The sequence below is a fragment of the Boeremia exigua genome, assembly GCF_020726555.1.
Source record: "Boeremia exigua strain MPI-SDFR-AT-0100 chromosome Unknown C7974scaffold_8, whole genome shotgun sequence".
Classification (NCBI taxonomy): domain Eukaryota; kingdom Fungi; phylum Ascomycota; class Dothideomycetes; order Pleosporales; family Didymellaceae; genus Boeremia; species Boeremia exigua.
In genome coordinates this window covers 1,251,560-1,277,633 of record NW_025763525.1, presented here as the reverse complement: position 1 = coordinate 1,277,633, position 26,074 = coordinate 1,251,560, and the positions used below count along the sequence as shown (strand labels likewise).

Sequence of the window (26,074 nt, the reverse complement as noted above, 5' to 3'; positions counted from 1 at the left end):
GGATGCGGGAAATTCAGACGTGTGGCCGCAGAAATTATGACGAGACGAGAAACGAGGCGGGCGGCGTTGGTGGACGCTTGTCGTGCAAATAAAGACGAGCTGTGATTGCTCGGGCGTACTTCTTGCAGAGTGCATAAAATGCCTATGGCCGGCAGCGCCCATGCGTCCGCAGCACTGGATTTGACGTTGATGACCCGCAATGCAAGTGCCTGGAGGACGTCAACGCCAATTGCATTGCACAGCTGAACTGCACGCATTATTGAGCATGTCCCGCCTCTGCTGCATGCGCGAACAACATGAGAGGCTGACTCGAGGCCAACGCAGGAGTGCATTGTGCCGAAATCTGGTGACTCTGGCTTTGGCTTTGCTAGGCTCGTGTAGTGGAGCGCTCAGGCCATCGTTCAACATGTCTTTCAAGCTGGTTGCCGCGTGATGAGGCCGGCGGCGCTGGGTGCTAGACAAAGCCGTGAGCGTCACGGTCATCTTCACTAACAGAGTCGGCTACAAGCAATCACTCGATGCCGAAGGGACCGGCAAGGGGCCTGTGGAGCTGTTCACGGAGCTGCTTGCGATCAAACATTTGCTTGTTGCCAACGCTGTTCATTAAGTACATAGTAAAATGCTTGTTGGGCGACGCCCGCCGCTGCGACCCAAGTGCAGAGCTCGACGGCGAGGTGGCAGGTATTATTGGAGAGCAGTTCCTGGTCAGCCACGCGCCCAAGCGACCGCACCGCGCTATGGGTCCAAGCAAGTGGGTATGGGCTGGTTATTTCAGGCGGCGTGCTTGAGAATCTGAGCGCTCACGTGCAGGCGTCTGTAATGCAACTCCGGGGCCTCCATTGCCGTTGTGCCAGCTCGCACAGTCGGCCTGGCCTGGCAATGAGGCCGATGGCAGCTGGCAGCTTAAAATTAGACGCCGCAGAGCGCTGCTGGTGCTGGCCACACCCAGCTAGCCGTCCCCAGGCCAGCTCCTGCGAACGATTTGCTCGTCTAAACGGCGTAAAGCAGCATGGCAGCGGACGGTGACAGACAGAGCTCGCACGCTGCCGTGTGCACGCGCTACGTCCTGGCAAGCCGCGCTCCGGTGACGTCTGTTTCAAGAAACAGCGATCTGCTGCTCCTGCTGCGCGAGCCAGCCTCGTGGATCTTGGTTCCGCCGTGCGCTGCAGCCTGGCAATGCAGACGGGCAGCTCCAGGCGTCTTCACACCACCGTTGCCACGCGCTGCTGCTGAGCCCAGGCCCGGTGTTGCTGGTCGTTGAGAAGCTGACCATTCCCTAACGCGAGCGGCCTTCATGTCACGAGCTCCTCTTCAGCTTTAGCGCCCTCGTCTGTGCCTACAAGCCCCAAGCACGCCCCGCTCCATCTACGTCGACCCTCAACTCAACCCGCATTCCCTTCCTTTTGCAACTCAATCTCGACGTCAATTCCTACCCCTTCACCCCCATCTCCCCGCACTGCCCTGCTGCACCGCTGCCTTGCAGTCAGTTCACGTGGCCCGCTAGCGATTCACCAAGCCGCTCTAGCACCTGCCTTTCCGCCAGCCGCGAGCGTCAACCACGCACACGGAGCACACTCCACCTCCACTCCACCCTGCGCCTTCACCACCACCGCCCATTACGGATCTACTCATTCACGCCCGCACCCCCTCCCACACTCTCCTCAGCTACAGCCCGCCATTCTCGCGATAGCAGTCCGCGCACGCTTGCCGGACAACCCCTCGTTGCAGCCCCCCAAACAATGAGCCAGAACCGGCCATCGGCCTTCTCCAGTCTGAGAATGGGAGGCAAGCATTACCAATCCCCGTACCGCCCCGCCTTGCTAACAGCGCTGCAGAAGTCATCCGCGAGAAGGTCCAGGACGGCGAAACCGGCGAGTACAAGGACCTCGCGTACACGCAATGCAAGATTGTCGGTAACGGCTCCTTCGGCGTCGTCTTCCAGACCAAGCTCTCGCCAAGCGGAGAGGATGCAGCCATCAAGCGGGTGCTGCAGGACAAGCGATTCAAGGTGAGCCCGCGCATGCGCTATGTCCGCGTGAGTGTATTAGTGCTGACAACGGCCAGAACCGTGAGCTGCAGATCATGCGCATTGTCAGACACCCCAACATCGTTGAGCTCAAGGCCTTCTTCTACAACAATGGCGAGCGGGTACGTTTTTGCATTCAATGCCGAAGGCGCAACAGGGAGCTAATTGTGCCATTCAGAAGGACGAGGTCTACCTGAACCTCGTACTCGAATTCGTCCCGGAGACTGTGTACCGCGCCTCGCGCTATTTCAACAAGATGAAGACGGTCATGCCCATCCTCGAGGTGAAGCTCTACATCTACCAGCTGTTCCGCTCTCTCGCCTACATCCACTCGCAAGGGATCTGTCACAGGGATATCAAGCCCCAGAACTTGCTTTTGGACCCCGCGTCTGGCATTCTGAAGCTGTGCGATTTCGGTAGCGCAAAGATTCTGGTCGAGAACGAGCCCAATGTGTCGTACATTTGCTCCAGGTACTACCGTGCGCCCGAGTTGATCTTTGGAGCGACAAACTACACTACGAAGATCGGTACGTCATGTGGGCCTTGCGCGTAAGATCATCTACTAACACTTGCCGCTTAGACGTATGGTCGACGGGCTGTGTCATGGCCGAGCTTATGCTTGGACAGCCACTGTTCCCTGGCGAGTCTGGTATCGACCAGCTTGTTGAAATCATCAAGGTTCTTGGCACACCTACAAGAGATCAGATTCGTACCATGAACCCGAACTACATGGAGCACAAGTTCCCTCAGATCAAGCCGCACCCGTTCAACAAGGTTTGTCAGCACAATTCCACACAATTGTTTGCTATACTTACAAATCCAAAGGTCTTCCGCAAAGCTGATCCCAACGCCATCGACCTCATTTCCAAGCTGCTCGAGTACACACCAACGCAGCGACTCTCCGCTATCGATGCCATGGTGCACCCCTTCTTCGACGAGCTGAGGGATCCCAACACACGTCTGCCTGACTCCCGTCACCCCAACGGCGCCGTACGGGATCTACCCAGCCTCTACAACTTCAACCACCACGGTAGGTACATCGCTCATGCCTCAAAGCCCGCAGACTGACGAATTTTAGAACTTTCCATCGCAACTCACCTCAACCAACAACTTGTCCCTCCCCACATTCGTCCTACGCTGGCTGCGCGCGGTTTGGACTTTGAGTCGCCCGACTTCAAGCCGTTAACGAAGGACCAGATGATGGCGAGACTAGATTAAGAGTCTTTGCGCCTCTTACGCGAAACGATACCATTTGATTACGCGGCCTGGCCTCGATCATCTCTGCTCTCGAGCCCAGGAGTCTACCGTCCTGCAAGTACAACATGGAGCCTCGCATGGCGTCGGTTTTCGAGTGTTAGAGCTCACACGTGTACACCCTTACCTGCAATATCTGAGCGAGTCTGTAATGATACCGACATTTACAAGAACGGCTTGCTCTGCTTTCCCTTCTGGCTGCCCCGTCTATGCAAGCCCACGGGCTGGCTCCGTAAATGTTTTTCTTTCTTCCCTGTTTCTTGAGACGGTGATCGAGCGCACACGGCTGCAAAAATGAAGGGAGGAAGGTCGACAAAAGTCATGGAAGAATCGCTTGTGACCATCCTAGGATGAGTTCCGGATCTTGGAGGGTTTCACGGCAACCTGGCATGGGCTGCATTGCGTCTTTTCGTTTGCATGCAGGAGTTTTCTCATTGGAGGGTGTTTGCGGTGGCTGCGTGTGAGTCGGTGTGCCTGGTGCTTTCACCCGATCTTCAACGGGTTGAGGGCCTGGCTGACGCTCAAACGCTTTGCTTACGGACGTTTGTCTGATGGAGTGTGCAACACTAGGCGGATTGCCTGGACTTTGTGGGTGCTGATGGGAGGTTTCATGTCTATGTGAAACCATCTGGCAGCACATGCGCGTGATGTAACGCAGCTTCCATGCGTTATTCTAGCCTTCAGAGGACGGCTCTCTTCACTTCAATCTGCATTAGACTACCTATCTCCACATTTTGCTCTCCCTGTGACTTGATCTTGGCTTGCTTGGCTCTTTCTTAAGCATGTATGAGGAGCGGACTCGTGTCTTGACAGGTTGGCAATACCTATAGCAGCTAAAAAGATGCTTTCTTGCTTGGGGATGTGTATAAACCAGTGGAGGCCGGGAAAGAGTAACACAGTGCCTCTCACGTTGAAGAAGAGAGGGAATAGCAGCACGCACAGTCTAATTTGAGGTATCTAGTGATTGTTACGATATTTTGACTCAGATAAGGATCTGATGGTTGTCTATCAATCTATAAACATCTGGATATATCCCGAAGTTGTTCTGAAGACAGTCCATAGCCCACCTAGTAGCAACGCAAAAGGTACTCACACCCCCAACCAGCTGCTCTCACTTGCTACTCCAACTGGTAACCAACTGCTTTTACCTGGGAACTTACCTCACAGGTCTTCGCTGTCACCCATACGTCCCTAATAAGTACAGTCAACCTACAACCTTGACTTCTTTCAAACCCGACCCGAGCATCGTCAACTGAGCAGTACTAGCAACCTGGGAGGTCCGCATAAGTCTCTCAAAAACTTCGACCCTTAGCAGTCACCAACAGGTCCTAGATATTTGTCACAAGCAATACTCAGGTGCACACGCTGGCATTAATAACCATGGAGGGCGCAGTGAAAAGTAACGGGAACAGTAAGTATACAGCGCTTCAAGTCCAGCTGGTAGCGAACAGAAATTTGATGCCGAGCGGACCAAGCTGAGCTCCTTGACAGTCTCCACGGAGCAATTAAATGTTTCTCCAGTTGATCTGCTCAACCTCAAGATAGACCTCGAGTTCATGTCTGCTGAACGCCGACAGCGCTTGATAGCCCCATTGCCAACATCCATTGAAGCAATACCTCAACAATTTGCGCATTTTCTTGATGCTGTGACCATTGGTGTTGCAAACGTTGGAGTAGATAATCCTCGCCAAGGCCGGTCTCACGTGGCTAACCACGATGAGCAAGCGTGGATTGGTCGTCGCGACTTCCAAAGCTTCGACGTAGCTCCTGCTTCGCGACTGATCAAGGCGCATCGACGTCGACACTCGCGACACCGCTCTCCCTATCAACGCCCCGACTATTATAATTCTATCTGTCTTAACAACTTCAATCGAAACGCCGTGAGTAATACACGCGATCACTACAGTCCTTCTCGAGACAGGAACGCTGCGCTTGGAGATTCCGAGCACAAGTCTACGGCTCGATCTTTTGCACCAATGGCGGATATCGACGCGAGAGAAGAGCGTGACTTCGATAGGCGTGGTACAGACAGCTACAGAGGTGGAGGAAACAAGCGTCGTCGCGATGGTGAGCTCACCACTCCATATTTATTTTGGTTACAAGAGCTGACATTGCAAAGATGATGATAGCAATGCTTACCGAGATGACCGTCGTGGTCCCCAAAGACGCCGCCGAGAAGACCCTCCCCGCCGTCGCTACGAAGAGCCGCCGTTTCCCAAGTTGCGACGCCTGTTATTGAACGTCGCAAGTTCTACCAAATTACCGCAGGACGAGGCCATTGATATTGCGACATATTTTGGAGAGCACTACGATGACGAGCGCCTTCGGTCTGACTTTTTCGACCTATTCGTACAGCTGTGAGTGGCCTCCTCCAATTCTCTTACCTGGCCGACACTAATAGAGACCCAGTATCGTCGAACAGCCCTTCAAGATCCCTTTCGTCGCCGCTGTCGCCTTCTACGGAAACGATGTGAAGCCTGAGATTACAATCGAAGCTATGAGGCGCGTTGGCGATCGCGCCCAGGAGGCGCTCAATGCCGGCGAATGGAAAGACTTCAAGCTGCTCTTGAGGTTCTTCGCGTGCTTACAGTCGTTATATCAAGATGATGGCATCTTCAGCTTCCTGGGACAGCTTTTCGACAAGATTGTCGATCTTCAGAGCGAGGACGAGAATGACGTTGTGGGCATCGAGCTCGTAAAAATCATTCTCCTTACCATCCCTTACGCTGTAGTCGCTGGCGGTGATCGTTTTCACGACCAGGCTCAGCAGCTGTTGAAGAACACGGGCATCGTGGCCGGCAATGCACTTCCCATCGAAAGTGTGATTCATTCATACGTTGGGGACGACGATGTTAAGCCCATGGCTTACCACAGCGTTATTGGCCTCTTGCAAGCCCAGCTTACAACAGAGGCAGAGTCTGGATTCCCGCTTAATTGCATTCCACACTTTGACCCGGACGCGGTGCGCAAGTCTGTCAAGGAAGAAGACGCCGAAGCGCTACCTGCTGCACCTCCTACCCATGCGTTCCCGACTTTCAGCATCCCTTCGCTGATCAACCCCGGCCCTCGACCTATCTTCCCAGAAGCCTACTTCTCTCTGTTCGCGGACCAGGAAGCTAACACCGTCCCCAAAACGACGGACATTGCTTCCTCGCTCATCCGTGACGCCATTGTCGATACAGTCAATCAGCTCGACTTCAACCGTGAGATGGTTGCTAAGTTTCTTGTCGACGTCGACTGTTACTGGACAATCGATGTTTTTGCCAAGCGCGGAACACCGCTTGATAAATTCAAGGAGCTGACGGGAGAGAAGACCCAGTACAAGTCTGAAGATATGATTATTGACGCCATTTTCTCGCAACTGTTTAAGCTGCCGTCTGCGGAACACAAGCTGGTGTACTATCACTCTGTGATCACACAATGCTGCAAGGTCGCACCTCAGGCAATTGCGCCGTCACTTGGACGTGCTATCCGCACAATCTACAAGAGTCTACCTGTTCTGGATCTGGAATTGGGCTATCGATTCTTGGACTGGTTCTCGCACCATCTCAGTAACTTCGAATTCCGATGGAGGTGGACAGAATGGTGAGCATCGACACATATTTAGAGGAACTCAACTGACTATTGACTAGGCTCGAGGATCTCGAACTGACCAATTTGCACCCAAAGAAGGCCTTCATCCTTGCCGCACTTGACAAGGAGATTCGCCTTTCCTTCGCTAAGCGTGTCAGGTCAACACTCCCAGAGCCAATGCATGCGCTTATTCCAGAACGCCTTGATGAGGACAACAGCCCGGACTTCAAATACGATAACCAGGAGACTCCGTACGCCGCCGAAGGTCAGGCACTGCTGCATCAACTAAGAAAGAAGGCGCCGCCCGAGGAAGTTCAAGCGACTATCAACAAAATCCATGAGCAGGCTATTGAGCACGGCATCACGGAAGTGCTGGTTCCTTCAACGGATGCGTTCGTTACAGCGATTTGTCGACTAGGCGCAAAATCATTGTCTCATGTGCTTTCCTGCATTGAGCGAGGCAAGGACCGCTTGTTGGAGATTTCTCAGAATGAGGTTGCCCGACGCCAGATTGTTGCAAGCGTAGTCGAGTACTGGAAGGATCAGCCCGGTGTCGCCGTCAGGATCATCGACATCCTTCTCAACTACACCATCCTCGCGCCGATGACCGTCGTTCAGTGGGTCTTTGGTAGCCATCTAGGCGCTGGCGAGGCGCTGACTGAGAGCTGGGTCCTCGAGATGGTCTCTAATACAGTTGCCAAGGTCACAAATCGCAACCGCCAGATCGCGTCGGCGCGTATCCAGAAGGGTCTACCTGCAGACCAGATCGAGATGGTGGACGCTACACTGGCCAAGGATCGCGACAACGCTCGTGAGCTCTTCAAATACATTGAAGATTCCACGCGAGGAGTCTCAGAGGGCTCAGCCGATGTCTTAATGGAGAAGAAGGCCAGCGGTGCTCTCTCTGAGGATGAGGCGCAGCTGATCCAGGCATGGGGTACGCGCTGGCACCAGACATTCCTGCGCAAAGCTCAAGTCGAGGAGTCAGTCGTCGGTGAGCAGGCGGTCGAGGCTAGGATCAAGCTCCTTGATGCTGAGCCAGATGAAGGTGCAAATGGCGAAGCTACCGATGCCGAGGCGCAGATGTCTCTCGCCTAGATCCTCCCCACCCGAAGATAAAAGTTAATGAGTCAGTGCAAATTAAGTATGGAGTTGAAAGGATCTATAGCCGTTCACAAGAGGCGAGCTTGAACGGATTCGTCAGATAGGCTAGCTTACTGCAATCCAATTCGAACACAATAACAGTCATCATATTCTGAAGTCAAAAACGTTTATTTAGGGTTTGCCCGTTTGAATTCAGTCCTGAGGTGCTGCTCCGTCTTTCCAAAGTCCTGCTGATTGCGAGTAATCCCTGGCGCTCGTCTGTCAGCGCCACCATTTCGATTTGCTGTGATTCAGAGAGTATCGATAAGGTTCAGCAGATGATTCAGAGATTCCAGACCACGGGAGACTGCGAACTTTATACTCGCTCGAACACGACGTTTCTAGTATGGTTCAATGCGACCGTCACTTTGTCGGGTTGGAACAACGTCATGTAACTTTGATCGTTAGCTACGATGACTTAAAGTCACGAGGCAGCACTCACAAATAACACAAAGCTAAGCCCGCACCAGGTGCCTCGAGGTATCCTGGCATCATGGTGAGAGAGAAGGACTGACAAGTCGATCCAGACCCTGTACAAGACAATATGTATTAGCCATGTTTTGATCGTGGTTGAGCTAATTCGCGAAGTAACGGTACATTGTAATGTGTAGAGGAAGCATACCTAAACATATCGCCGAACATTGTTCAAGAGCCTCCTCCCAAGTCTCGGGACGGCTCCTGATGTTATCGGCTTGCTCCCAGATAGTGTATCTCGTGTCGTCGGTCGGCCCATATACCTGAACCAGAGGAGCAGTCTGCCAAAGCGATCCAAATTAGTATATCCTGTGTCGAAACCACGAATATGTTTAGCTTACCGCAAGGCAACTACACGCGCTGGAGACTCTGGTAGGATTATCCTGGCAATTGGCTGCCCATGTGGGAATCGTCGCGGTCGCTTCAGTGGTGTACGTCGAGCAGAAGGGTATAGCCGACAAGACATTGCGTCGAACTGCGCGCAGGCAATTGTCTGCTGAGCAGGCACGCTTCTCCAGAGTATGCAGCTCCGGGGCTGGAGTCGGTTCTGGCATAGCCAGGGCGGGGTGAAGTGCGAGGCTCAGCACGCCGGCTGTAACAAGGATGCGTTGAAAAAATCCCATGTTGATATCCTGATGTTCGTTGCCGACAATAGTGGAGGATAGAACATACGAAGAGCTCCATGCTCGAGTTTTATAGATTGTACTGATATCTAGGCGGGCTTTCCCGTTAGAGAAGGTGCTTTACGTTCTCGTGTCAGCCAAGGGTGGGCCTGAAGCACACATGTGAACCAATGCAGCCATGAGAGCTCAACGCGCACTCCCTACCCTCTTGGTTGGCATTAATATCTATTCAAATTCCCTAACTTAGTGCTTTCGTAGGATCTACTCCATTTTCATCTCAGCCAATAAGCCGTGGAATTATTGCTGAATGGCTCCGGTCAAGACATACAATCCAACAAGAAAGTTCCCTGATAAGATCATCGCCAAGTAGCTGGTCGGACGCGCCTGGGTGCAGTAGTGGTGTGCACACAATCGAGTCGGATACCCGGATGCACAGAAATGGCGAAAGATCCGGGTAATATCCATATCTCCACATGCACTTGTCTTCTCTTAGCCTAGAGTAGTATGCATCAGCTTGGCCAATATTGCTACCACTTCGTAAACGAACGAGGTCCACAACATCAAATTGACTGGACGACTATCATGCGACTCGCTCGGTTCTTGGATTACCCTAAAGCCAAACCATCAGGACTCCACCAAAAGCTACTAGAACAACAACACCCATCTGTACAGCAACCGATCCCGCGGCACTTGACCCTCCTCCAACCGTAGATGATGTACTGGAACTTGACGTTGCTCTTGACGAGGTGCGCGTATTCGACGACGACGGGGTCACAGCAGAGCTCGATGAAGTCTCGTTGTCTCCAGGTGAGTCTAAGGAAATCTCTTGGGATGTAGGCTCAGCTGCTTTTGAGCTCCCCAATTCAGTCTCAACAGCTTTTGTTGGGGTTGCAGTTGGACTCGGCGCCGCATCCAGCAGGCTGGCAAGAGTTGTCGCTTCTGCAGGCGTTGAGAAGGTTATAGTCCTGCTCAGCTCCGCAAATATGGCTGAAGCATCTCCATCGTCGGTTGCAGTGGTTGTATAGATGGTCGTGTAGGTGATAGTCGTATACGTCACTGTGCTTCGAGCCTGGAAGATAGTCCAGTAGTAGCTGAAGTACCTCCATCTCACTGTCCAGTAGTATGTTGTGAAGCTATCGACAATGACTTGCGTCGTGCGCGGCGGCTCCGTGATCGATGGTGCCGGAGGAGCTTGCGTAGTCGTCCTTGCAAAAGAAGTTGTACCGCCGGTCACCACCGCCGTGCATTGCAAGTCGGTGCAGCATACAGGTATACCTCTCCCCTCAACAAGGACACACATATTTCCAGCCTCGCAGTATCTGCCACCTCTGCAGCACTGAGTGCCGACAGGAATGCACCTGTTCTCACAACAGGTCTCCCCAGCTCCGCAGGGGCCGTTTGGACAGCATGTCTTGTCAGGCTCGAGACAGTAGCCATAGGAGCAGCACCTGCCGCTGCTGGGACAGCATCTTCCAAACGCTATTATCGTAATCAGCACAAGTACGGAGACTTTTGTAAGAAATCACATTCAAAGAAAGCTTACCAGAGCAATAGCCGTACCCAGCTTGACACTGCTGACGTTCAAACAGTCCCACGCTGCGATCTTGCAATTGCGACAGTGTTTCGTTCTTGTCTGCTCCTTGGAATGCCTCCACAAGTACTGCTGGCTCTAAATCCTTGAAGACAAGCTCGCTGCCGAAGACTTCATCGCCGCGTTCAATCCCGAGCGCCTCGAGATTCTCTCGCTTGTTGACATCAAACTGCGCTAAAGCAAGACTGAAGATTGCAGAGGCAGCAACAAGTTGTGAGACTCGCATGATGCGAAGGATTAGAAGCCGAGCAGAAACACGACACAGATGAGTAACCGCACGGGCGTCGGTCAGGCTGCGCATATATACTACTTTCTACCTTGCTGGCTAGCCTGGTTTGCTTGCTCTGAGAAGCCAACCTCGTACCAGTGCTGTCACCCGCCCTATACTAGTCCTGTACACCGGTCAACTTACTACAGCCTAGGTTCCAGCCTCGTGAAGCCGTATCTCGCATTCACAACTAGAAAGCGAAACATCGGAGCCGATCCAGGTGGCGATCATGTACCTAGAGGCGGCACGTAGCAAGGCTGCCAATCGAAATAACCTGGCGTGTATAATCAGGCTATGATGGTGTAGCTTCAAAGCGGGGCCTAAGGCAGGGGTGCAGCGAGGTTGTGTTGTTGACGTTCAGCTGCCAAGGTAGATTGATAACTCAAACGAATCAGAGTTCTCGGGTAGATGAAGTGGCTGGAGGGCGAAGCGAGAAGTTTGGGGGCCTAAATAAACAGAACAAAGCTACATATATAGCGCTAGGGTATTTGCATGCAGAGGCTCCTCCGTTATTGACATCTTGCGCGGTGTCTTTTCCTACACAAACTGATAACATGTAGCAAGTTAACAAGGTGTCTGCAGCTACAGATCATAATTACCGGACTCCATCGGAGGCCTTCAGAGTAGCTTCTAAGCAAATTCGCAAGCTGATAAACTAATAGAAGACTACAAGATTTTGCACTGGAGGATTACAGTATTATTACGGTACCTAGATACCTGACAGCTACAGTACGTGAATCATCCCTTCGATATTCGTGTCTCACTCTTATGACACGAGAGTCGGTCCTTCGAAACCTATCCAAGTCGTCTCCCTCAGCACGCCGGACTCGCAGGTGCACAACGATTTCGCCCAGGTGCCAAAATGGGCGCACACGGTGAATTCCGTTCGTAGCAAGTTGAAGAAGACGTAGCCAAGAGGTATACAACAACTTGGTGGAAAGTAGACGCCTGAGCACCGACAATACAATTGTAGGCTTATGAGGCATAGCATTGCGTGGTGGCATCTTTCATTTGTGTGGGGCGCGTCGCGATGCTCCTGCCCAACGCAACAGCTGCCTGCTCTACATTCGCTACCAGCACCTCTTTCGTCTGATGAAGAAAGAGCTAACATGCCTCATAAAACTAATATTTTCCACGAACTTCGACTTTCCCTCTTCACTCACTCCATTCATCCCCTTCACTCACTTCACTTGTCCTCTTCACTCAATTTGTCCTCTTCACGTCATAGACGGTGGAATGGAAGATTGGCTACGCAAGTACCAAGAAGAGACGCTTGCCATGCAAGCCGAGTTTGAACGAGAGAACAACTCCGACCCACCTGACGACTTGTCCGACAACGACTCTTTCATAGAGAGACTTCGTGCACACGTGGCTCGGAGACCACACCATGACGCCGGCACACAGAGTATGTCACATGCATGATGTCGTTGAGATTACTGACAGTCCTATCCAGCCACACCAGTGTACCGAGACAGTAGCACGCAGACAGACGAGATCACTCCAGTGTACCGCAACAGTGACGTCGACACACAGAGTATGTTGCATCCACGACTACAATGTATGTTCACTGAACAATTTCATGTAGCCCCGCCGATCGAAGTTCCAAACCCTCCATGTTCGCAGGACCCTCAGGTGCGACCACAACCACCCTCAAGCTCGCCGCCGAGGGACTCTGCTATGCCACCACCCACGCAAGTACCAGCACGATCACCTTCGAGCTCGCCGCTGAGGGACCCTCCTGCCGTGCCACAATTGGGAAAAAGGCCATAGTACCATGGATTGGCTCATAGTGATGTAAGAACTCCTGTGCTATTAAAGCTGAGCATCTTCTGTGTGGATTACTGATCTGCTTTGTTAGGCCCCTACATTGCGAGCGGAATACAAGGACGGCATGAAGCCTTGCCCGAGTTGTCATGTATTTCTGTGGCGCACCCACATCATAGTAGCTGGAGAGAACAATACAAATTGTCATGATATTCACATTTGGTTCCTCCATAACGAGGATCTTAGCTGGGAGACGCCTCTTTTGCTTGCTGCGACATAGCCCTTCCCCACTGGATTTTGTGCCAACTCACCCTTTCCGCTTGCACCTCAGTCCCGACTCGGCTGTCGTTTTGGATTACCTGGATCGTTACCGAGCGACGCGAACCATCCACGTCAACCACACTCCATCTCCTTGAGCCATGTCTCAGTTCGGGTCTAGCTGCGTAGATAATATCCTGTATCTTCTTATCCGGAAGGACGTCATCGTATACATATGACCATGCGCCGATGAGCACGCAGAGTAACGTGAAGAAGTTCGCAAGTGCGTAAGGGATGAAAAGACCACGCGCTTTATAGGAATAGCGGTTCACATCGTCGGTCAGGCGAACAGTGGTATTAGTCAGATTGCTACAAAACAGTCAGATCCTAGCAAGAACAGTCGACGTGGGTTTCTTACGTGAACAATTTGTTATGCATGAGACTGACGGTCGTGTTGAAACTCAGTTCCTCGATGAGCGTGTCTAACGTTCGGTTTCGCGCAAGAGCTTTATCCTTCAACCGCTGATCGCTAAAATTGTATACCTGAGACATGTTCTGGTCTTGATACAAACCTTTTTCTTCATCGAACTCAAAGAACGAGTCAAGATCGAGGCTTCCGAGGAGGCTGGTACGTGATATGGGAGATTCGATGATTCCAAATTGACTCGCGCCGCGGGTAGGACTTGTACTTGCATTAGATTCAACGTACCACGCCAATTTGCCGACGAGCTGATCGCAAAGCACCCACATGAATGCGGTGTAAGCATGCTGCGTCATATTGGATGTGATGTCGAGGCCGTCGGTTGGGAATGGAACGGTTTCGCCGGTGGTGTAATTTCCAGTCACGTTCTGAACACCATGATACTGAGAAACCTCCAGATTGTAAGACGCATTGTGTGGTTGACAGACCTGGTAGTGACGATCTTTGACTCTTGCACCAGAATGGTCTATTCTCGGCCGCAAGAAAGTCAACCAGAGTTGATTCAAGGGACTTGCGGGTGTCTGCTGTCGGGGATGCCAGACTGCGTACAGTTCTTTGGTGCTGTTCCATGTAGGCACGAAGCCGAAGTAAGCGCTATCACTTTCCTTTGCAGATCCCCACGTTGTGACCATACCTTCCTGGAGGTATGAGTCAATCTTGATGCTCATATTCTGATCTGCCTCTTCGCATTTTATTATCGGGGCAAAGAATTGTACGGAGTATGCGGAGTTGTTGTATGGTAGGTCGGCAGGAAGGATTTCCCCAAACGAAGAAGCCGCCGTAGAGACCAGACTCAGTTGAGTTCTTGGGCCAGTAAATACTCGACTCTGATCATCGATGTATTGCCGAGTTCCTCGACGAACAGGTGGTGAGTAAGAATACCGGTGGGCCGTCGTTCCGAGTGCAATATTTGGGTACGGCATAGCTGCGATAATCTCCATCACAGCAGTACTTTCGTAGATGAAAAGTGTCGCTGGAGTGAAGAAGGGAGGCAAGAGCAGACTCCTACCAACCCGTCAGCGCATGAAGACATATGATGGATACAACTAACCATGCAAAGAACGCCAACACACTACCGACACGAAGCTTGCACAGCATTTCCCAATTCAACAAAGACAAAACAGAAGTATCGGCGCTGAAAGCGGCGTTCCATGCTTCAATGGTCATCTCTTTCCGCTTCACTGTCCGCCAAAGCCATTGGGTGTACACAGTCCAGACGCTGGCCCCTAAACAGATTTGGGCAAGGAAAGAGCATGCAGTGCCAAATCTGATCGAGGTGAGTATTCAATCTGACGATTGGCAGCATCCTTACCTGATCTTTTCTTCCTGTTGGTAGGAGTCTCCGACGATTTTCCCGTTGAGCTTTGGGTAGAACACGCAATGAGCGATGCTCACAGCAGCGCCTAGCACGAAAAAAAGGACCATCAAGAAGGGAGATCGCCACTTGTGTATGTACCTTCGGTTCCATACTGATGTGTATGTTTCATGTTGCTCGAGCAGTGGTGTGATGATCGGAGTCGATTGAACGGACACTGCATGGTGAGCAGGTGATGGCAGAGTTCTAGTTGTAGCATCACTACAACCCGGTTCTCGTTCTCCTGAAATGATAGAAGCATTCAACGTGACATGCAATGCTGGTGGTGGGGGACTTATGTGTGTCACGTTTATCGCACTGCCCTGCAGTTTGCCAGGCTCAGCCATTGGGGATGTCAGCTCGCGAGAATCAGCTTCCATCGTTGTGTGTAAAGCCGCAAGAGAAGAATCTCATGATGAGCGTATGTACAGCTGATCTCCACCAGATAACTGATTTATAGTGTAGTCCACAAGGCTGACTTTGCGACTTTGCGAACCGCTGCGGTTCGAGCAGGCAACGACAACGGTACGCCAAGCATAATGGCGTTCATGCACACATACATTGGAGGAACAGACGCTTACAGCGTGTGCGGGGTTTGATTGAAAAGGCGTTACGCGACTGTGTTTTGGACGAGCAAGTAGCTTTGAAATTTATACTTACTCTACCTGACTCTTGCCCACTACGGCCCATGCCAGATCTCTAGGACCATACCCAAGATATTTGAATGCAGGTTTCAGACGATAACTGCGCGGAGAGACCTCGAGAAGGCGGGTACGGACTTTAGGGCTGGCGATTGGCAGGGGTGCAGAGCCACCGCCACGAACGGAAACACGATCTGGTTCCACATCCCGTTCGCAATCGTTCGCTTATCCTGGACAGAACATAATCCAATAATATAACCATGGCCTATCATCGCATGCCTCGCGGAAACGAGGGCCGCTTTCGGCTCATGATTGCACAATGCTGTGATTTGAGTTGTGACCATCAAGATCCTTGTCAAGGCCGAGCAGTTCGCATAAGCTGCACTGAAGTACACATCCGGTGTTTTCTTTCACGAAAAGGAACATTCTTCAGTGTTTTAAACCCCGCAACTGAGGTTAGGTTCCTGTTTTGCGGTGTGTTTCACCTAACGCTGTCTTTCTTCTGTGAAAAAAAAAAAACACCACAGCGCGGTGTTACTCGCACCGTGTTGCAGTGTTTTCTCTCATGATTTCATACCCCAGTGATGGCCACAAGTGGTAATAGTGGCTGTGAGCTGGAATATAAGAAGCGGCCAGCTTTACTCGGTGGACGACTCTTTGAAGCATTTTAAAAGAATCTTGACCAGAAGCTTTCGGTCCACAGGTTTCGCGACATAACCAGTCATTCCTTTGGCAATATATGCGTCAGCTTGACCCTTTAGTGCGTTTGCAGTCATTGCGACAATCGGTATTTGAAAGCCTTTATTCCTCAACTCCTGTGTGGCTGAGACACCATCTTGCACTGGCATGTTGATATCCATGAGGATGAGATCGTAAGGTACTGACGTGTGCCTATCATCTGCTGCATGTATCGTCTTCGCGACAGCTTCTTTCCCGTTAACAGCGACATCAATGACTGGAAAGCCAAGACCAGCCAGTATCCGAAGCATAACCTTTCGATTGATGAAATTGTCTTCAGCAAGTAACAGGCGCTTTTTGACAGCGACATCTTTCATTTCTTCCATCTGATCGACCACGGTTGGCAAAGGAATCTGCAGGGCGTCCAGTTCGATCCCCGGAGTCTCAATGATGTGAAACTGTTTGACCTTCTTGAGTTTGATGGTAAACCAGAAAACGCTACCATCACCCCCAGAATTAGGGTGAAAACCGATCTCACCACCCATGAGCTCAGCAAGGCTTTTGCAGATACTGAGCCCTAGACCTGTGCCTTTGTATCTCTTGGTGGCAGAGTTATCGAATTGGGTGAACGGTGTAAAGAGGGCGTCTACAGAGGCTTCCGGCACTCCAATTCCAGTATCTACAACTTCGGTCCGGATAACGGAATTCTCTTCATCCTCGCTCTCGAGACTAGCGTTAATACACACGCAGCCCTCTTCGGTGAACTTCGCAGCGTTGGAAACTAGGTTCTGTATTATCTGACGATATCGAAGGCTGTCCCCTTCTCCGGCTGTGGGTATCCGAGGATCGAGACGACTTTCAAATCTGATCCGTTGGTCGAACAACTTCTGCTGCGCTCGGTGTACCGAATGTACGATATCGGCGATGTTGATGATGTCATGGCTTATTGAGAAACTGCCATTCGCCAGTTTGCTGTAGTCAAGGATATCGTTGATCACTTGGAGAAGCACTTCTCCAGACTCTTTGATGACGTGAGCAAGGTCCAGTTGATCAGGGTCTAGCTTTGTATCAAGGAGTAGTGTTAGAGCTGAGAGCAAGCCATGCATAGGGGTCCGTATTTCATGGGACATGTTGGCGAGAAATTCAGACTTCAATCTTGATGCCTCCTCGTAAGCGCTGATGAGTTGTTGCTCTGCGTTTCTTCGATCTGTCAAATCGCGAGTGACTTTTGAGAAACCAAGGAGGGCACCATCTCTGAAGATAGGAGAGATGATAACATTTGCCCAGAATCGCGAACCATCTTTTCGGTAACGCCACCCTTCATCCTCGCAACGACCAGTGCGAAGAGCAACTCGAAGTCCTCTCCCTGGCTTATCAGAGGCAAGATCTTCTTCGCTGTAGAACTTGGAGAAATGTTGACCGACAATTTCTGATTTTGTGTATCCTTTAAAAGCTTGAGCACCAGCATTCCATGTCGCAACGTTTCCATTTGGGTCGAGCATGAATATGGCATAGTCTTTAACAGTCTCTACGAGGATGCGAAAAGTCTCGGCGGAGTACAAACGTTCCTCATACTCTAGTTTCTTCCTGTACTCCTCGGTGACATCGTGGAACTCGAGCTGTGTGCAATGAAGACTGTCATTGCGGTAGATTGGCACCACACGAGTCCTCCAGGTTTGTTGCGCATCGGTTGTGTGGTCCAGTCGAGTTGGTAATCCAGCTGTCGTAGCGGTTGGGAATGCTTCGCGGGCCGAGGCGAGCACTGGACAGTCCAAAGTTCGCTCTGCCCGGTCGAAAACGTCATCTGCATGCCATCCTACGAGATCTTCGCGAGTGATTCCTGGCGCTGTCACAACAAGGCTGTCGGATACCTGAACGATTGTGCGCGTGGCATTCAGTATGAGCGTAGGCACAGGCGTAAGCCGGAATATATCAAACTCGGCGCTACTGGCATCGCAGACACTGTCGGGTCGTTTTGGTTGCCGCGGGAGATCGACAAGTGTAGAAAAGGCCGGTGACTTTGGCCGAATTGCATTCAGGGTTGCGGCGGCGACGCCTGTCATCTTGACACAGTCGAGAGCCGCCAGGCTATGCTAATTCCGCAGGATAAGACGTCAAAGAAGGAAAGTTCCAGAAATGAATCGTACGAGGATCGCATCAGAACCTCGTGGGCCAGGGTCTGACCACCTTTTGTCCCGCGACCCCCCATCCTAGGCGCACCCTTCACTCGCAGGAGAAGGCCTGTGTTGCGTGCGGTGGCACTAAAGAGGTCACACTGGCCTGTGCGCCGTCGCCATTGCCGAGTACTGCACTTTTCCAGGAGCTAACTCATCCTTATCACAGCCCATAAGCCGCGGAACAACAATTGAATATCACCGTTTAAGCACATACGTATTAATAAGAAGGAGTCTTGACAGGATTGTTGATCTATCTTACTGCTTCGTCTTCTTCAATCACATCTCGACAAGCCACTGACGCGATAATCATGTCATTTTATTCGCGTACCCGGGCTTTCATGCCAATAGCCGCAAGCCATTTATGGGGACATCAACGAATAAGTTTCGTCTCGCATCGCGTATGAAACTACGGCAGACATCTAGAACACTTAAAGGATTCCACTATTGTCTAGACCTGCCTCATCATGTGCTAGCACTAACGCAGCGGGTGAGCCCGAGACACGAGGAATGTTCTGCAGCCAGCGACAACCCCGTTGTTCCATACAATTCCTCTGACTGCGATTCTCTTCCCGATAAGTCGAAGGCTGATCACTCGGTCACTGGCATTCATAATTTGTGGTCTAAGTAAGCTATGCCGAAAAAGTGGGACACAGGGGAATGCCCTATCGAGTATGGATGGACACAATACAGCCTGGAGGTCTTGAATCAATCCGAGGGTATCTTGGTCAAGTAACAAAAAACGTTGTAACCTTCTAAGTGGCGTTTCTCATTTTACAAAGCCTGCACAACCCAACTCCGGAGGTCCTACCACCTGGTAGCCCGAATGGGAAACCATACCACGTAGCAGGGTGATCGATGGAAGAGGCAATTGCTAGTAAGCAGCTGTGAACGGTGCTCGTACTGGCCTTGAGAGGGCGAAGAAGGCCACGGCAAAATTCTTCGATCCCTTCACGGCAGCGATGTAATGCGCCACCACCATCACCATCTGTGGTCGAAATTTCATCTTCATCAAAGGATACTCTAGGCATAGAAATACATCTTAAACACGGTTTGATGTATATAGAGTGTGGTACGCCATTGCCAGTCCATACAGGTGCTCGTCATCTTGGTGAGAATCTATACGATCGAGAGCCAGGAAAACTTCTCTTCGCTAGTGCAGCTGAGACAGAGTTTATAGATCGAATCTGTGTGTGAGCGGCAAGGTCATTGGATGTTCTGCTCTCTAGCATGTGTCAGTACGTCTCAGTCAGCTCAGCTTGCCATCTAGCAAGTATGCATGGAAGTCTCAAGAGCGGCGAGCTTCTTTCACTTGTACTTTCAATCACTTGACTTCTAGGAGATCTTGTTCACCAGCGGCGCAAGTGCACGTGTAGGTAAAGGTATCCAGAACTCGTCAAAGCCTCCAACATAAACACCGACAGAGCTGTCCACACCAAGGAAACGACTGAACTCTAATCACCTTGTGATACAGCCTCAATATTCAACTCATCTCCCTGCACATTCACAGCATCCGACTCTGCGAGCACTGAAGCTACACTAAATAAACCTAGTTCATCTGCGAAAGAACTGCTGGCGTATCAATCGTGTTTAGAGGGCACAATGTCGAGCATCAGTCTAACGCTCAATCGACCCGCAGCTCAACGCATGACTGCCTCCAGTCTGCCAGGTCCGATTTCGCATTCAATCGGAAAGACGGTAGAAATCACACACTGTACCAGAGAAAGACAATGACTGACGTAACATAGGTTGTCCAGCCTACAGCACATGAACTACATTTCCCGACATCTTGCCATGTCACATCCACAGACTCATTCCCAAATTTCTCTGCAGGCGACGTCACGATACGCACGTACCTGACTGAACCTCACAAGCAGTGGCAGCTTCACAGTGATATTCTTACTAGACACTCTACCTGGTTCGCGAGATCTATCCAAGAGCAACGTGCCTCAGCAACGGAGCGTTGCGAATACACCATTGACATACTCGATGAACAGGTGCGACTGACTCCTCGAACGGCCAAAGAAGAACTAGATGTCACCTCAGGAAGGTCTGACGGTACCCGTCTAAATACCTTCAGCATCAAGATTGAGAGCGAGATCGAAGACACAATGCGTGAAGCTGCCATCCGAACTTACGACCAGGTTTTGGGGTCATTCTACAGCATTCCGCCAAACATTACAACCACTAACATCACACGAGCCACATTCGAAGCAGAAGAACTTGTCAGAGTCGCGACAAACCTCGGATGCACCCACCTCATCTCCCCCCACATAGGCAACGCGCTCCTCCAATACCGGCAACTCCTGTACAAAGCCATCTTCAGAGATCCCACGCGCTACCTGCTCCTCTCCATCGCGCTCGAGAACGATTTCATCTACACCGAATCGCTGATCCATCTCGTTGGCGCCTACCCGCACCGGCCTGGGCCAACTTGCCACACGTTTCTCGCCGAAGAGATCCAGCGCCTCATTGTGAAGAAGTCGGAGGCGCTGGATACCGAGGTACTCGAGGTCGAGCGCCAACTTCTCCTCCTCACGATCACACGTACAGAAAGAAAAGTGCCTTTCAGGTGCGACGTGAACTCCGAATTTGATACCTGGTTCGTTGTGCAGCTGTTTCGGGACACGCTGACGAACGCGCTGCGCCAACACGACGCCTTGGAGCCTTCGATCAAGAGAGGCGAGTTTTTCAGGAAGATCAGGGCGGGCGGGAGTCGCTACATGGTGTACGAGGAGGTAAGGAGGATGATGCAGCGGGTCATGCCGAGTGCGGTTGATACGCTGGACGAGGATCTAGGGCTTCTGAAGGAATTCGCGAGTAGGTTCGTGGAGAATCTTGCGAGGAACGAGTTGAGCTTGGATGTGGAAGAAAACAAAGTGGGATGGCTAACATGTGTGAAAATCGAGAGGGAAGACATTCCGTGGAGAGCTGGAGCTCAGAGGGATGTTTGAACGTTTCAGGTTGGGACTCACAAGCACCAAGCGGCATTCGCTTGGATCGTAGATATTTGAAACTGCCACGCAAGTGTGATGGCTTCAAGTATGTGCTGGCGGTATCGATGAATGAAAAAAGTAGGGTATCATTTTGAGCCAAGTGAAAGTTGTGTTTCCACGAGTGTCTATCTCCTCGAGGTCGAGCCAAAGCCTGTGCTTTCATGCCTTGTGTTAGAGAAGCTGGCTCCGGATCCAGAAGACGACCTCGAGCTGCCCTCTCCATTATTCCATCCACCGTTGTTACTGCCCCAACCGCTGTTGGTCTGGTTGCCCCTGTTCCCCATGCGCCCCGCTGCGTATCCAGCTGCAGCTCCACCTAGTGCAGCGGACCATGGACCGGGCCTCCATCCTTGAGGTTGGTTTGTGCCGTATGAGCCTTTGCCCGGCTGTCCTTGGTAGTCATAAGGGGGAGGTGGGTCGTCGTTGTCGTCGTTTCCACCCCAGCCTCCACCACCGCCTCCCCAGCCGGGTCGATTACCGGCGGCGCCTGCGGCACCTGCAGGGCCTTGACCCCACTGACGAATAATGTTGAACACTATCCAACCCGCAACACCAATGAAGACCATCCAGAAGAGTGCTGCCGCGACCTTTTCGCCTAGTGTTTTCGGTCCGTCTCTGCCACGGCCCTCGTCGTCTCCTCCCCACCAGTGGTCCCCATTTCCTTTGCCATATCTCTCGTGACCCTTATCTGTCAAGACCAGTCTGTATTCAACGCCACAGCTTCCTTTCAGAATGTAAGGGTCTTCTGGGTAGTCGTAGCCTTCACAGAAAACGTCTGTGGAGCCCAACTTGAACTCTTCGGGTAGCGAAGCAGTGCACGTCCATTGTATATTTTCGGAGTCATAATCGGCACCGGAGTTCTTGCAACGCATTACGTCGACATCGTAGAGGCCTTTAGCGTTGCCGCCTATGCATGAAAGCTAGCAAGGTGTTAGCACGCGCCCTTGCAGAATCGAATTCCGGCATACCTGAGGTACAGCAGAGACGCGACGATGCGAAGTATCGAGTCCCTTGCGCAGTGTGAGGCTCTGGATATTGGAGAGCTTGACCTTGTCTGAGCGCAGCGCTTGTGCGCCACATGCGCTCAGCAGCGCTGCATATAGAAGACTGAGAACACGCATGATGTCGCGAGAGTGGGAAATGCACACTGTATGTGTTAAGAATGTAGAAGGGTATGTGAGCCCATGCAGTGGCAAAACGCGTGAGGACACGGTGTTGAAGATGGCGTTGGCATAGGCAGCGATCCAGACTTCGCCGTGAAAGGGCACCGAGGCTCCTTAGCGCAATGATGTCACCTGTCGAAGGGTTTAGGGTGCAGTTGTAATCGAGGGGCAGTCGCAGCCGAGCCACCCTGCATGTGAACATCGAGCTCCATCACGCGCGATCTCAACACACAGCAACCATGAAGCAACGGATAACATATGTCGTGACGGACCCAGAGTCATTCAATCCCGAGCAGATTGATGTCCAAAAGGGAAGCAACGGCAAAAGCGATACTTTTACCTTGACACGCGTCAGAGCTGCAAAAGAACACCGTATCACACTTGGTCTCGACGAACTTTCGGAAGCACCAATCGATATGTAATTGTCCCAGATTCCGCAATAGATTCCAGTGGCTGACAAATGTCAGTGAAGTGCTGAAGAAATGGCATGAGCTGCATGTTCGTTGGGCGCCAGACATCCCCGAATTAGCGGCTGTTCCATTCACATCACGCGTGTCGCCAGGTCTACACATCTTCTTCACGCCATCCACAGAAGCGAAGGACCCGGATCTCTGCCATGATGTTCGATCGGTATTTCACAGTGTTGACAGACGCTTCAAGTGCACGACATCAAACGAAACAGCGATCAAGATGCCGATGCTCTCTGAGCGTTTCACAATGTCCACAGCCTTAGAGTACTACTCGCCATTCACAGAAGATGACTGGTCTGCATCTGAGATAGCAGTGTGGTTTCAGAGAATGACTGGGGAGATGTCAACGCCTGCTTATGTTGACATCGATTATGACGCTATATCTCAAGCCGTAATCTGCACAGCTGTTTGGTCGAGTGGACCAAGGATAGGGTGGACAGATCAATTTGCAGTCCCTGAAGACGATTCGACAGTCGAGATTGGCGTCCTATCCCACGAGTCTAACACTGACCCAGAGGACTACCAATTTGGCGGTTTTCTGACCGTGCTCGGCCGTGACGACAAGCCAAGTACTACACGACACCACCATAATCACAAACCATCACTGACATAACACTAGAACCCACACGCTTCCAAACGCCAGCACGCCACTATCCGATCCTGACCGCTGACCCTTTCAACCCCAACACAACCCCCAAACCTTCACCACTCAGATTTAGAACCTCCATCAATCGCCCCACAGGTCTGCATCCCACTCTGACCCTCACCTTCCCAACAGAGCACCTCACGGCTCCAGACCCAACATGTAAACTACACACGCACCTCACGCTCCCCTCGGCGCTCTTCATCGATAAACATCAGTTCTCCGACGCCCTCTTCCTCGCCTCCAAGAACCTTCTTGCGCTGCGCAGCCTATCCGGCGCCACCGACCTCGAAGCCCCAGACTGGGTGATCCCACAATGGGGCTCGTCATCGCTCTTCGAGCTCGCGACGCCGCCCGCTGATGCCAGCACGCCAGACTGGACTGTCAGTATCCCGCTGCATCTGCGCTACAGCCCTGCAGCGCCTGCCTCGCACGATACGTTGCATGTCCCCTGGCCTGTTGTGTTCTGGGCGTGTCGCGCTGATGAGGGCGAGAAGCACCCGCTTAATCCGTTTGACCGCAGACATTTGGGGTACGAGGCGCTGTTTGGGCCGAAGACGAGGTTCATGCATGTGCAGCCTGTGAGCGAGAGAGGGGCAGATGGGGCGTTGAAGAGACTGGTGGAGACAATTGACGTGCCTGTGTTGGATACGCGGCAGGTTGGGTGGGTGGAGGGCGGGACTGTGGGGATTGTGTTGGTCGCGTTTCTGGGGCTATGTTGGGTGTTGTTTGGCAGGATCGGAGGGACCAAAGAGGAGGCTGAGAAGAAGAAGCAGTGAATGTGGAGCGGTGATGCCTGCTGTTAGCATAGCAAGAATTTTACGCATGAAAAAGAGCGGTGGTTCTTGAATGGAAATTTATGCATTGCAAAACGCTACTGGCTACTGCCAGACTAGCTGTTGGGTATCGTAGGTCCTCGCCTGCCTCCTTCATTTCCGTGAGACTGTATCTCATATTGCATCCAACTTGTTGCTTGACCTTTGCGTTGTCTAGTCATCAATCGCAATCGCCTCAACAGGCATCGGGATCGACGGAAGAGCTGTGATCGGGTTGTCGGCAAAGATAGGGTGCAGCGCGTACACGGGCCCAGCGCACTCCTCCCCGTCGAAAAGCATCAAGTTCTGGATAGGCTGTTCCCGCTGTCCCAGCACGTTGATAACATCTTGCGCGAGTTGACCGCCCAGGAATGCGGTGACGGGCGCAATCTCACTGCCCACGTTCTGCAGGAAGCTGCGGAGGAACTCTGCGGTGAGAGTGTTCGAAGGCAACAGGTGCAGCTTGTGCTTCTCGGTAGCCATCATGGTGAACAGCTGCAACTGCTGTGGGTCGTGCGAGGGGAAGACACCGTGCGCCTTGAACTGGTACTCCCACAATGCGCGCACGCAGGTAAGCAAAGGATGCACCTTCTTCAGCCTGCGCATGTTGCCTGAAAGCTCAGGGGGCAGAGGCGAGTCCTTAATGGCCATGATCGGCGAGTAGATCTCTTGCTTCGTGACCGTCTCCACCGACTTGCCATTCTCCTTCTTCGACGAAGACTCGAGGATGCTGCGCGTCGAGCTCTCGGGGCCCACTTGTGTTATCTTGTTGCCGAGGTCGCGCTCCACAACGAACTTGTGCTTGATCAGGTCGGCGAAAATGTACCCGTACAGGCCGTGGGATGCGCCAGCGTAGAATGGACGATTCGCGAGGCGCGCACAGAGGTTGAGAGTGTTGGTCGAGTTGAAGTCGAGGTCTGTCGCGATGATGACATCGAACTTGGAGTAGAAGCTGGCGTCTGTCTCGGTGTAGATGGGGTTCGTGTAGGTGTGGACTTTGACGCGAGGGTTCAGCTTTTGGACTTGCGGTGCCGCAGCCTCGGCACGCTGTAGATTGTCAGCATGCATATGGAGGAATCGGAGGACAACCATACGTTCTTGCCTACGTCGGTGTCGCTGATGAAGAACTGCGCACCCAGATCATCCTCGGTCACATTCTCGTGGTCGGCAAGGGTGATGGAGCCGATGCCAGCCAGCACAAGGTTCTTCGCGATCTCGTTGGCCAGTGCCTTGATGGAGACGAGGAGGATGTTGGCAGTGCGGATCTTCTCCTGCGCCTTGACGCCCCAGAGGCGGATCTGCCGGTCGTAGAGCGCGATCTCGTCTGCGGTCGAGGTTAGGTGGGTGCCAGCACTGTTTCTGCGGCGACGTTACCTGCGGAGATCTTCGCAGACTCGGCAATGGCAGCGACCGTCTGGCCAGCTGCATCGTCCGCTGGGAAGGAGCCATTGACTGCCGCTCCACCGGCCGGCGTAGCAAAATCCGTCATTTTAAGCAGATGTGGTGGGTGCTGGTGTTATGGAGGGCAGCAGTCACGGCATTCAAAGCAAGGCTGCGGACTGCGCGACAAGGCCAGGTAAAGGTGAAAGCAACGCCGGCTCGCCAAACGCGTTCGGAGGTGCCAACGGAGCTCGGGCGGTGACGAAATGCCTGGGACGGGAACGCACCCCAAGCTTTGCGGCTCT

At 52.2% G+C, this 26,074-nt stretch overlaps 10 protein-coding genes across 10 annotated transcripts; 4 read left to right on the top strand and 6 right to left on the bottom strand.

Annotated features, from left to right (window-relative positions):
- The first annotated feature begins 1,518 nt into the window (after positions 1-1,518).
- On the top strand, positions 1,519-3,422 carry C7974DRAFT_217813 (kinase-like domain-containing protein). Its single transcript, XM_046137107.1, has 7 exons — positions 1,519-1,785; positions 1,836-2,008; positions 2,065-2,148; positions 2,205-2,553; positions 2,607-2,800; positions 2,852-3,056; positions 3,105-3,422. The coding sequence occupies exons 1-7, from the start codon at positions 1,740-1,742 to the stop codon at positions 3,242-3,244; spliced, it is 1,191 nt and encodes a 396-aa protein (XP_045995584.1). The 5' UTR covers positions 1,519-1,739; the 3' UTR covers positions 3,245-3,422.
- Positions 3,423-5,039: 1,617 nt separating this feature from the next.
- On the top strand, positions 5,040-8,099 carry C7974DRAFT_339272 (cap binding protein). The gene is made up of 4 exons (XM_046139242.1): positions 5,040-5,347; positions 5,400-5,637; positions 5,690-6,865; positions 6,913-8,099. Exons 1-4 carry the CDS (start codon positions 5,257-5,259, stop codon positions 7,949-7,951), a joined length of 2,544 nt encoding a protein of 847 aa, XP_045995583.1. The 5' UTR covers positions 5,040-5,256; the 3' UTR covers positions 7,952-8,099.
- Positions 8,100-9,148, bottom strand: C7974DRAFT_473554 (uncharacterized protein). The gene is made up of 4 exons (XM_046146565.1): positions 8,812-9,148; positions 8,619-8,751; positions 8,439-8,526; positions 8,100-8,391 (listed from the first exon to the last, which is right to left on the bottom strand). The coding sequence occupies exons 1-4, from the start codon at positions 9,091-9,093 to the stop codon at positions 8,313-8,315; spliced, it is 582 nt and encodes a 193-aa protein (XP_045995582.1). The 5' UTR covers positions 9,094-9,148; the 3' UTR covers positions 8,100-8,312.
- Positions 9,149-9,481: 333 nt separating this feature from the next.
- Positions 9,482-11,012, bottom strand: C7974DRAFT_397829 (uncharacterized protein). The gene is made up of 2 exons (XM_046142247.1): positions 10,637-11,012; positions 9,482-10,572 (listed from the first exon to the last, which is right to left on the bottom strand). The coding sequence occupies exons 1-2, from the start codon at positions 10,983-10,985 to the stop codon at positions 9,704-9,706; spliced, it is 1,218 nt and encodes a 405-aa protein (XP_045995581.1). The 5' UTR covers positions 10,986-11,012; the 3' UTR covers positions 9,482-9,703.
- Positions 11,013-12,958: 1,946 nt separating this feature from the next.
- Positions 12,959-15,156, bottom strand: C7974DRAFT_377797 (uncharacterized protein; the record flags this gene model as incomplete). The annotated part of the gene is made up of 4 exons (XM_046140379.1): positions 12,959-13,343; positions 13,393-14,460; positions 14,507-14,722; positions 14,768-15,156. The coding sequence occupies 4 exons, from the start codon at positions 15,154-15,156 to the stop codon at positions 12,959-12,961; spliced, it is 2,058 nt and encodes a 685-aa protein (XP_045995580.1).
- Positions 15,157-16,053: 897 nt separating this feature from the next.
- Positions 16,054-18,547, bottom strand: C7974DRAFT_217750 (sensor histidine kinase-like protein/response regulator Fos-1). Its single transcript, XM_046137104.1, has one exon. The coding sequence runs from the start codon at positions 18,189-18,191 to the stop codon at positions 16,089-16,091; it is 2,103 nt and encodes a 700-aa protein (XP_045995579.1). The 5' UTR covers positions 18,192-18,547; the 3' UTR covers positions 16,054-16,088.
- A 985-nt stretch (positions 18,548-19,532) lies between these two features.
- On the top strand, positions 19,533-21,256 carry C7974DRAFT_377795 (uncharacterized protein; the record flags this gene model as incomplete). The annotated part of the gene is made up of 3 exons (XM_046140378.1): positions 19,533-19,540; positions 19,856-20,000; positions 20,051-21,256. The coding sequence occupies 3 exons, from the start codon at positions 19,533-19,535 to the stop codon at positions 21,254-21,256; spliced, it is 1,359 nt and encodes a 452-aa protein (XP_045995578.1).
- A 167-nt stretch (positions 21,257-21,423) lies between these two features.
- C7974DRAFT_435211 (transmembrane protein 66 precursor) lies at positions 21,424-22,419 on the bottom strand (the record flags this gene model as incomplete). Its single annotated transcript, XM_046145042.1, has 2 exons — positions 21,424-22,218; positions 22,267-22,419. 2 exons carry the CDS (start codon positions 22,417-22,419, stop codon positions 21,424-21,426), a joined length of 948 nt encoding a protein of 315 aa, XP_045995577.1.
- A 281-nt stretch (positions 22,420-22,700) lies between these two features.
- Positions 22,701-24,353, top strand: C7974DRAFT_315259 (PIG-X; the record flags this gene model as incomplete). The annotated part of the gene is made up of 3 exons (XM_046138503.1): positions 22,701-22,879; positions 22,929-23,500; positions 23,551-24,353. 3 exons carry the CDS (start codon positions 22,701-22,703, stop codon positions 24,351-24,353), a joined length of 1,554 nt encoding a protein of 517 aa, XP_045995576.1.
- Positions 24,354-24,390: 37 nt separating this feature from the next.
- On the bottom strand, positions 24,391-26,041 carry C7974DRAFT_217699 (uncharacterized protein). The gene is made up of 3 exons (XM_046137103.1): positions 25,764-26,041; positions 25,484-25,713; positions 24,391-25,436 (listed from the first exon to the last, which is right to left on the bottom strand). The coding sequence occupies exons 1-3, from the start codon at positions 25,876-25,878 to the stop codon at positions 24,564-24,566; spliced, it is 1,218 nt and encodes a 405-aa protein (XP_045995575.1). The 5' UTR covers positions 25,879-26,041; the 3' UTR covers positions 24,391-24,563.
- Positions 26,042-26,074: the final 33 nt, after the last annotated feature.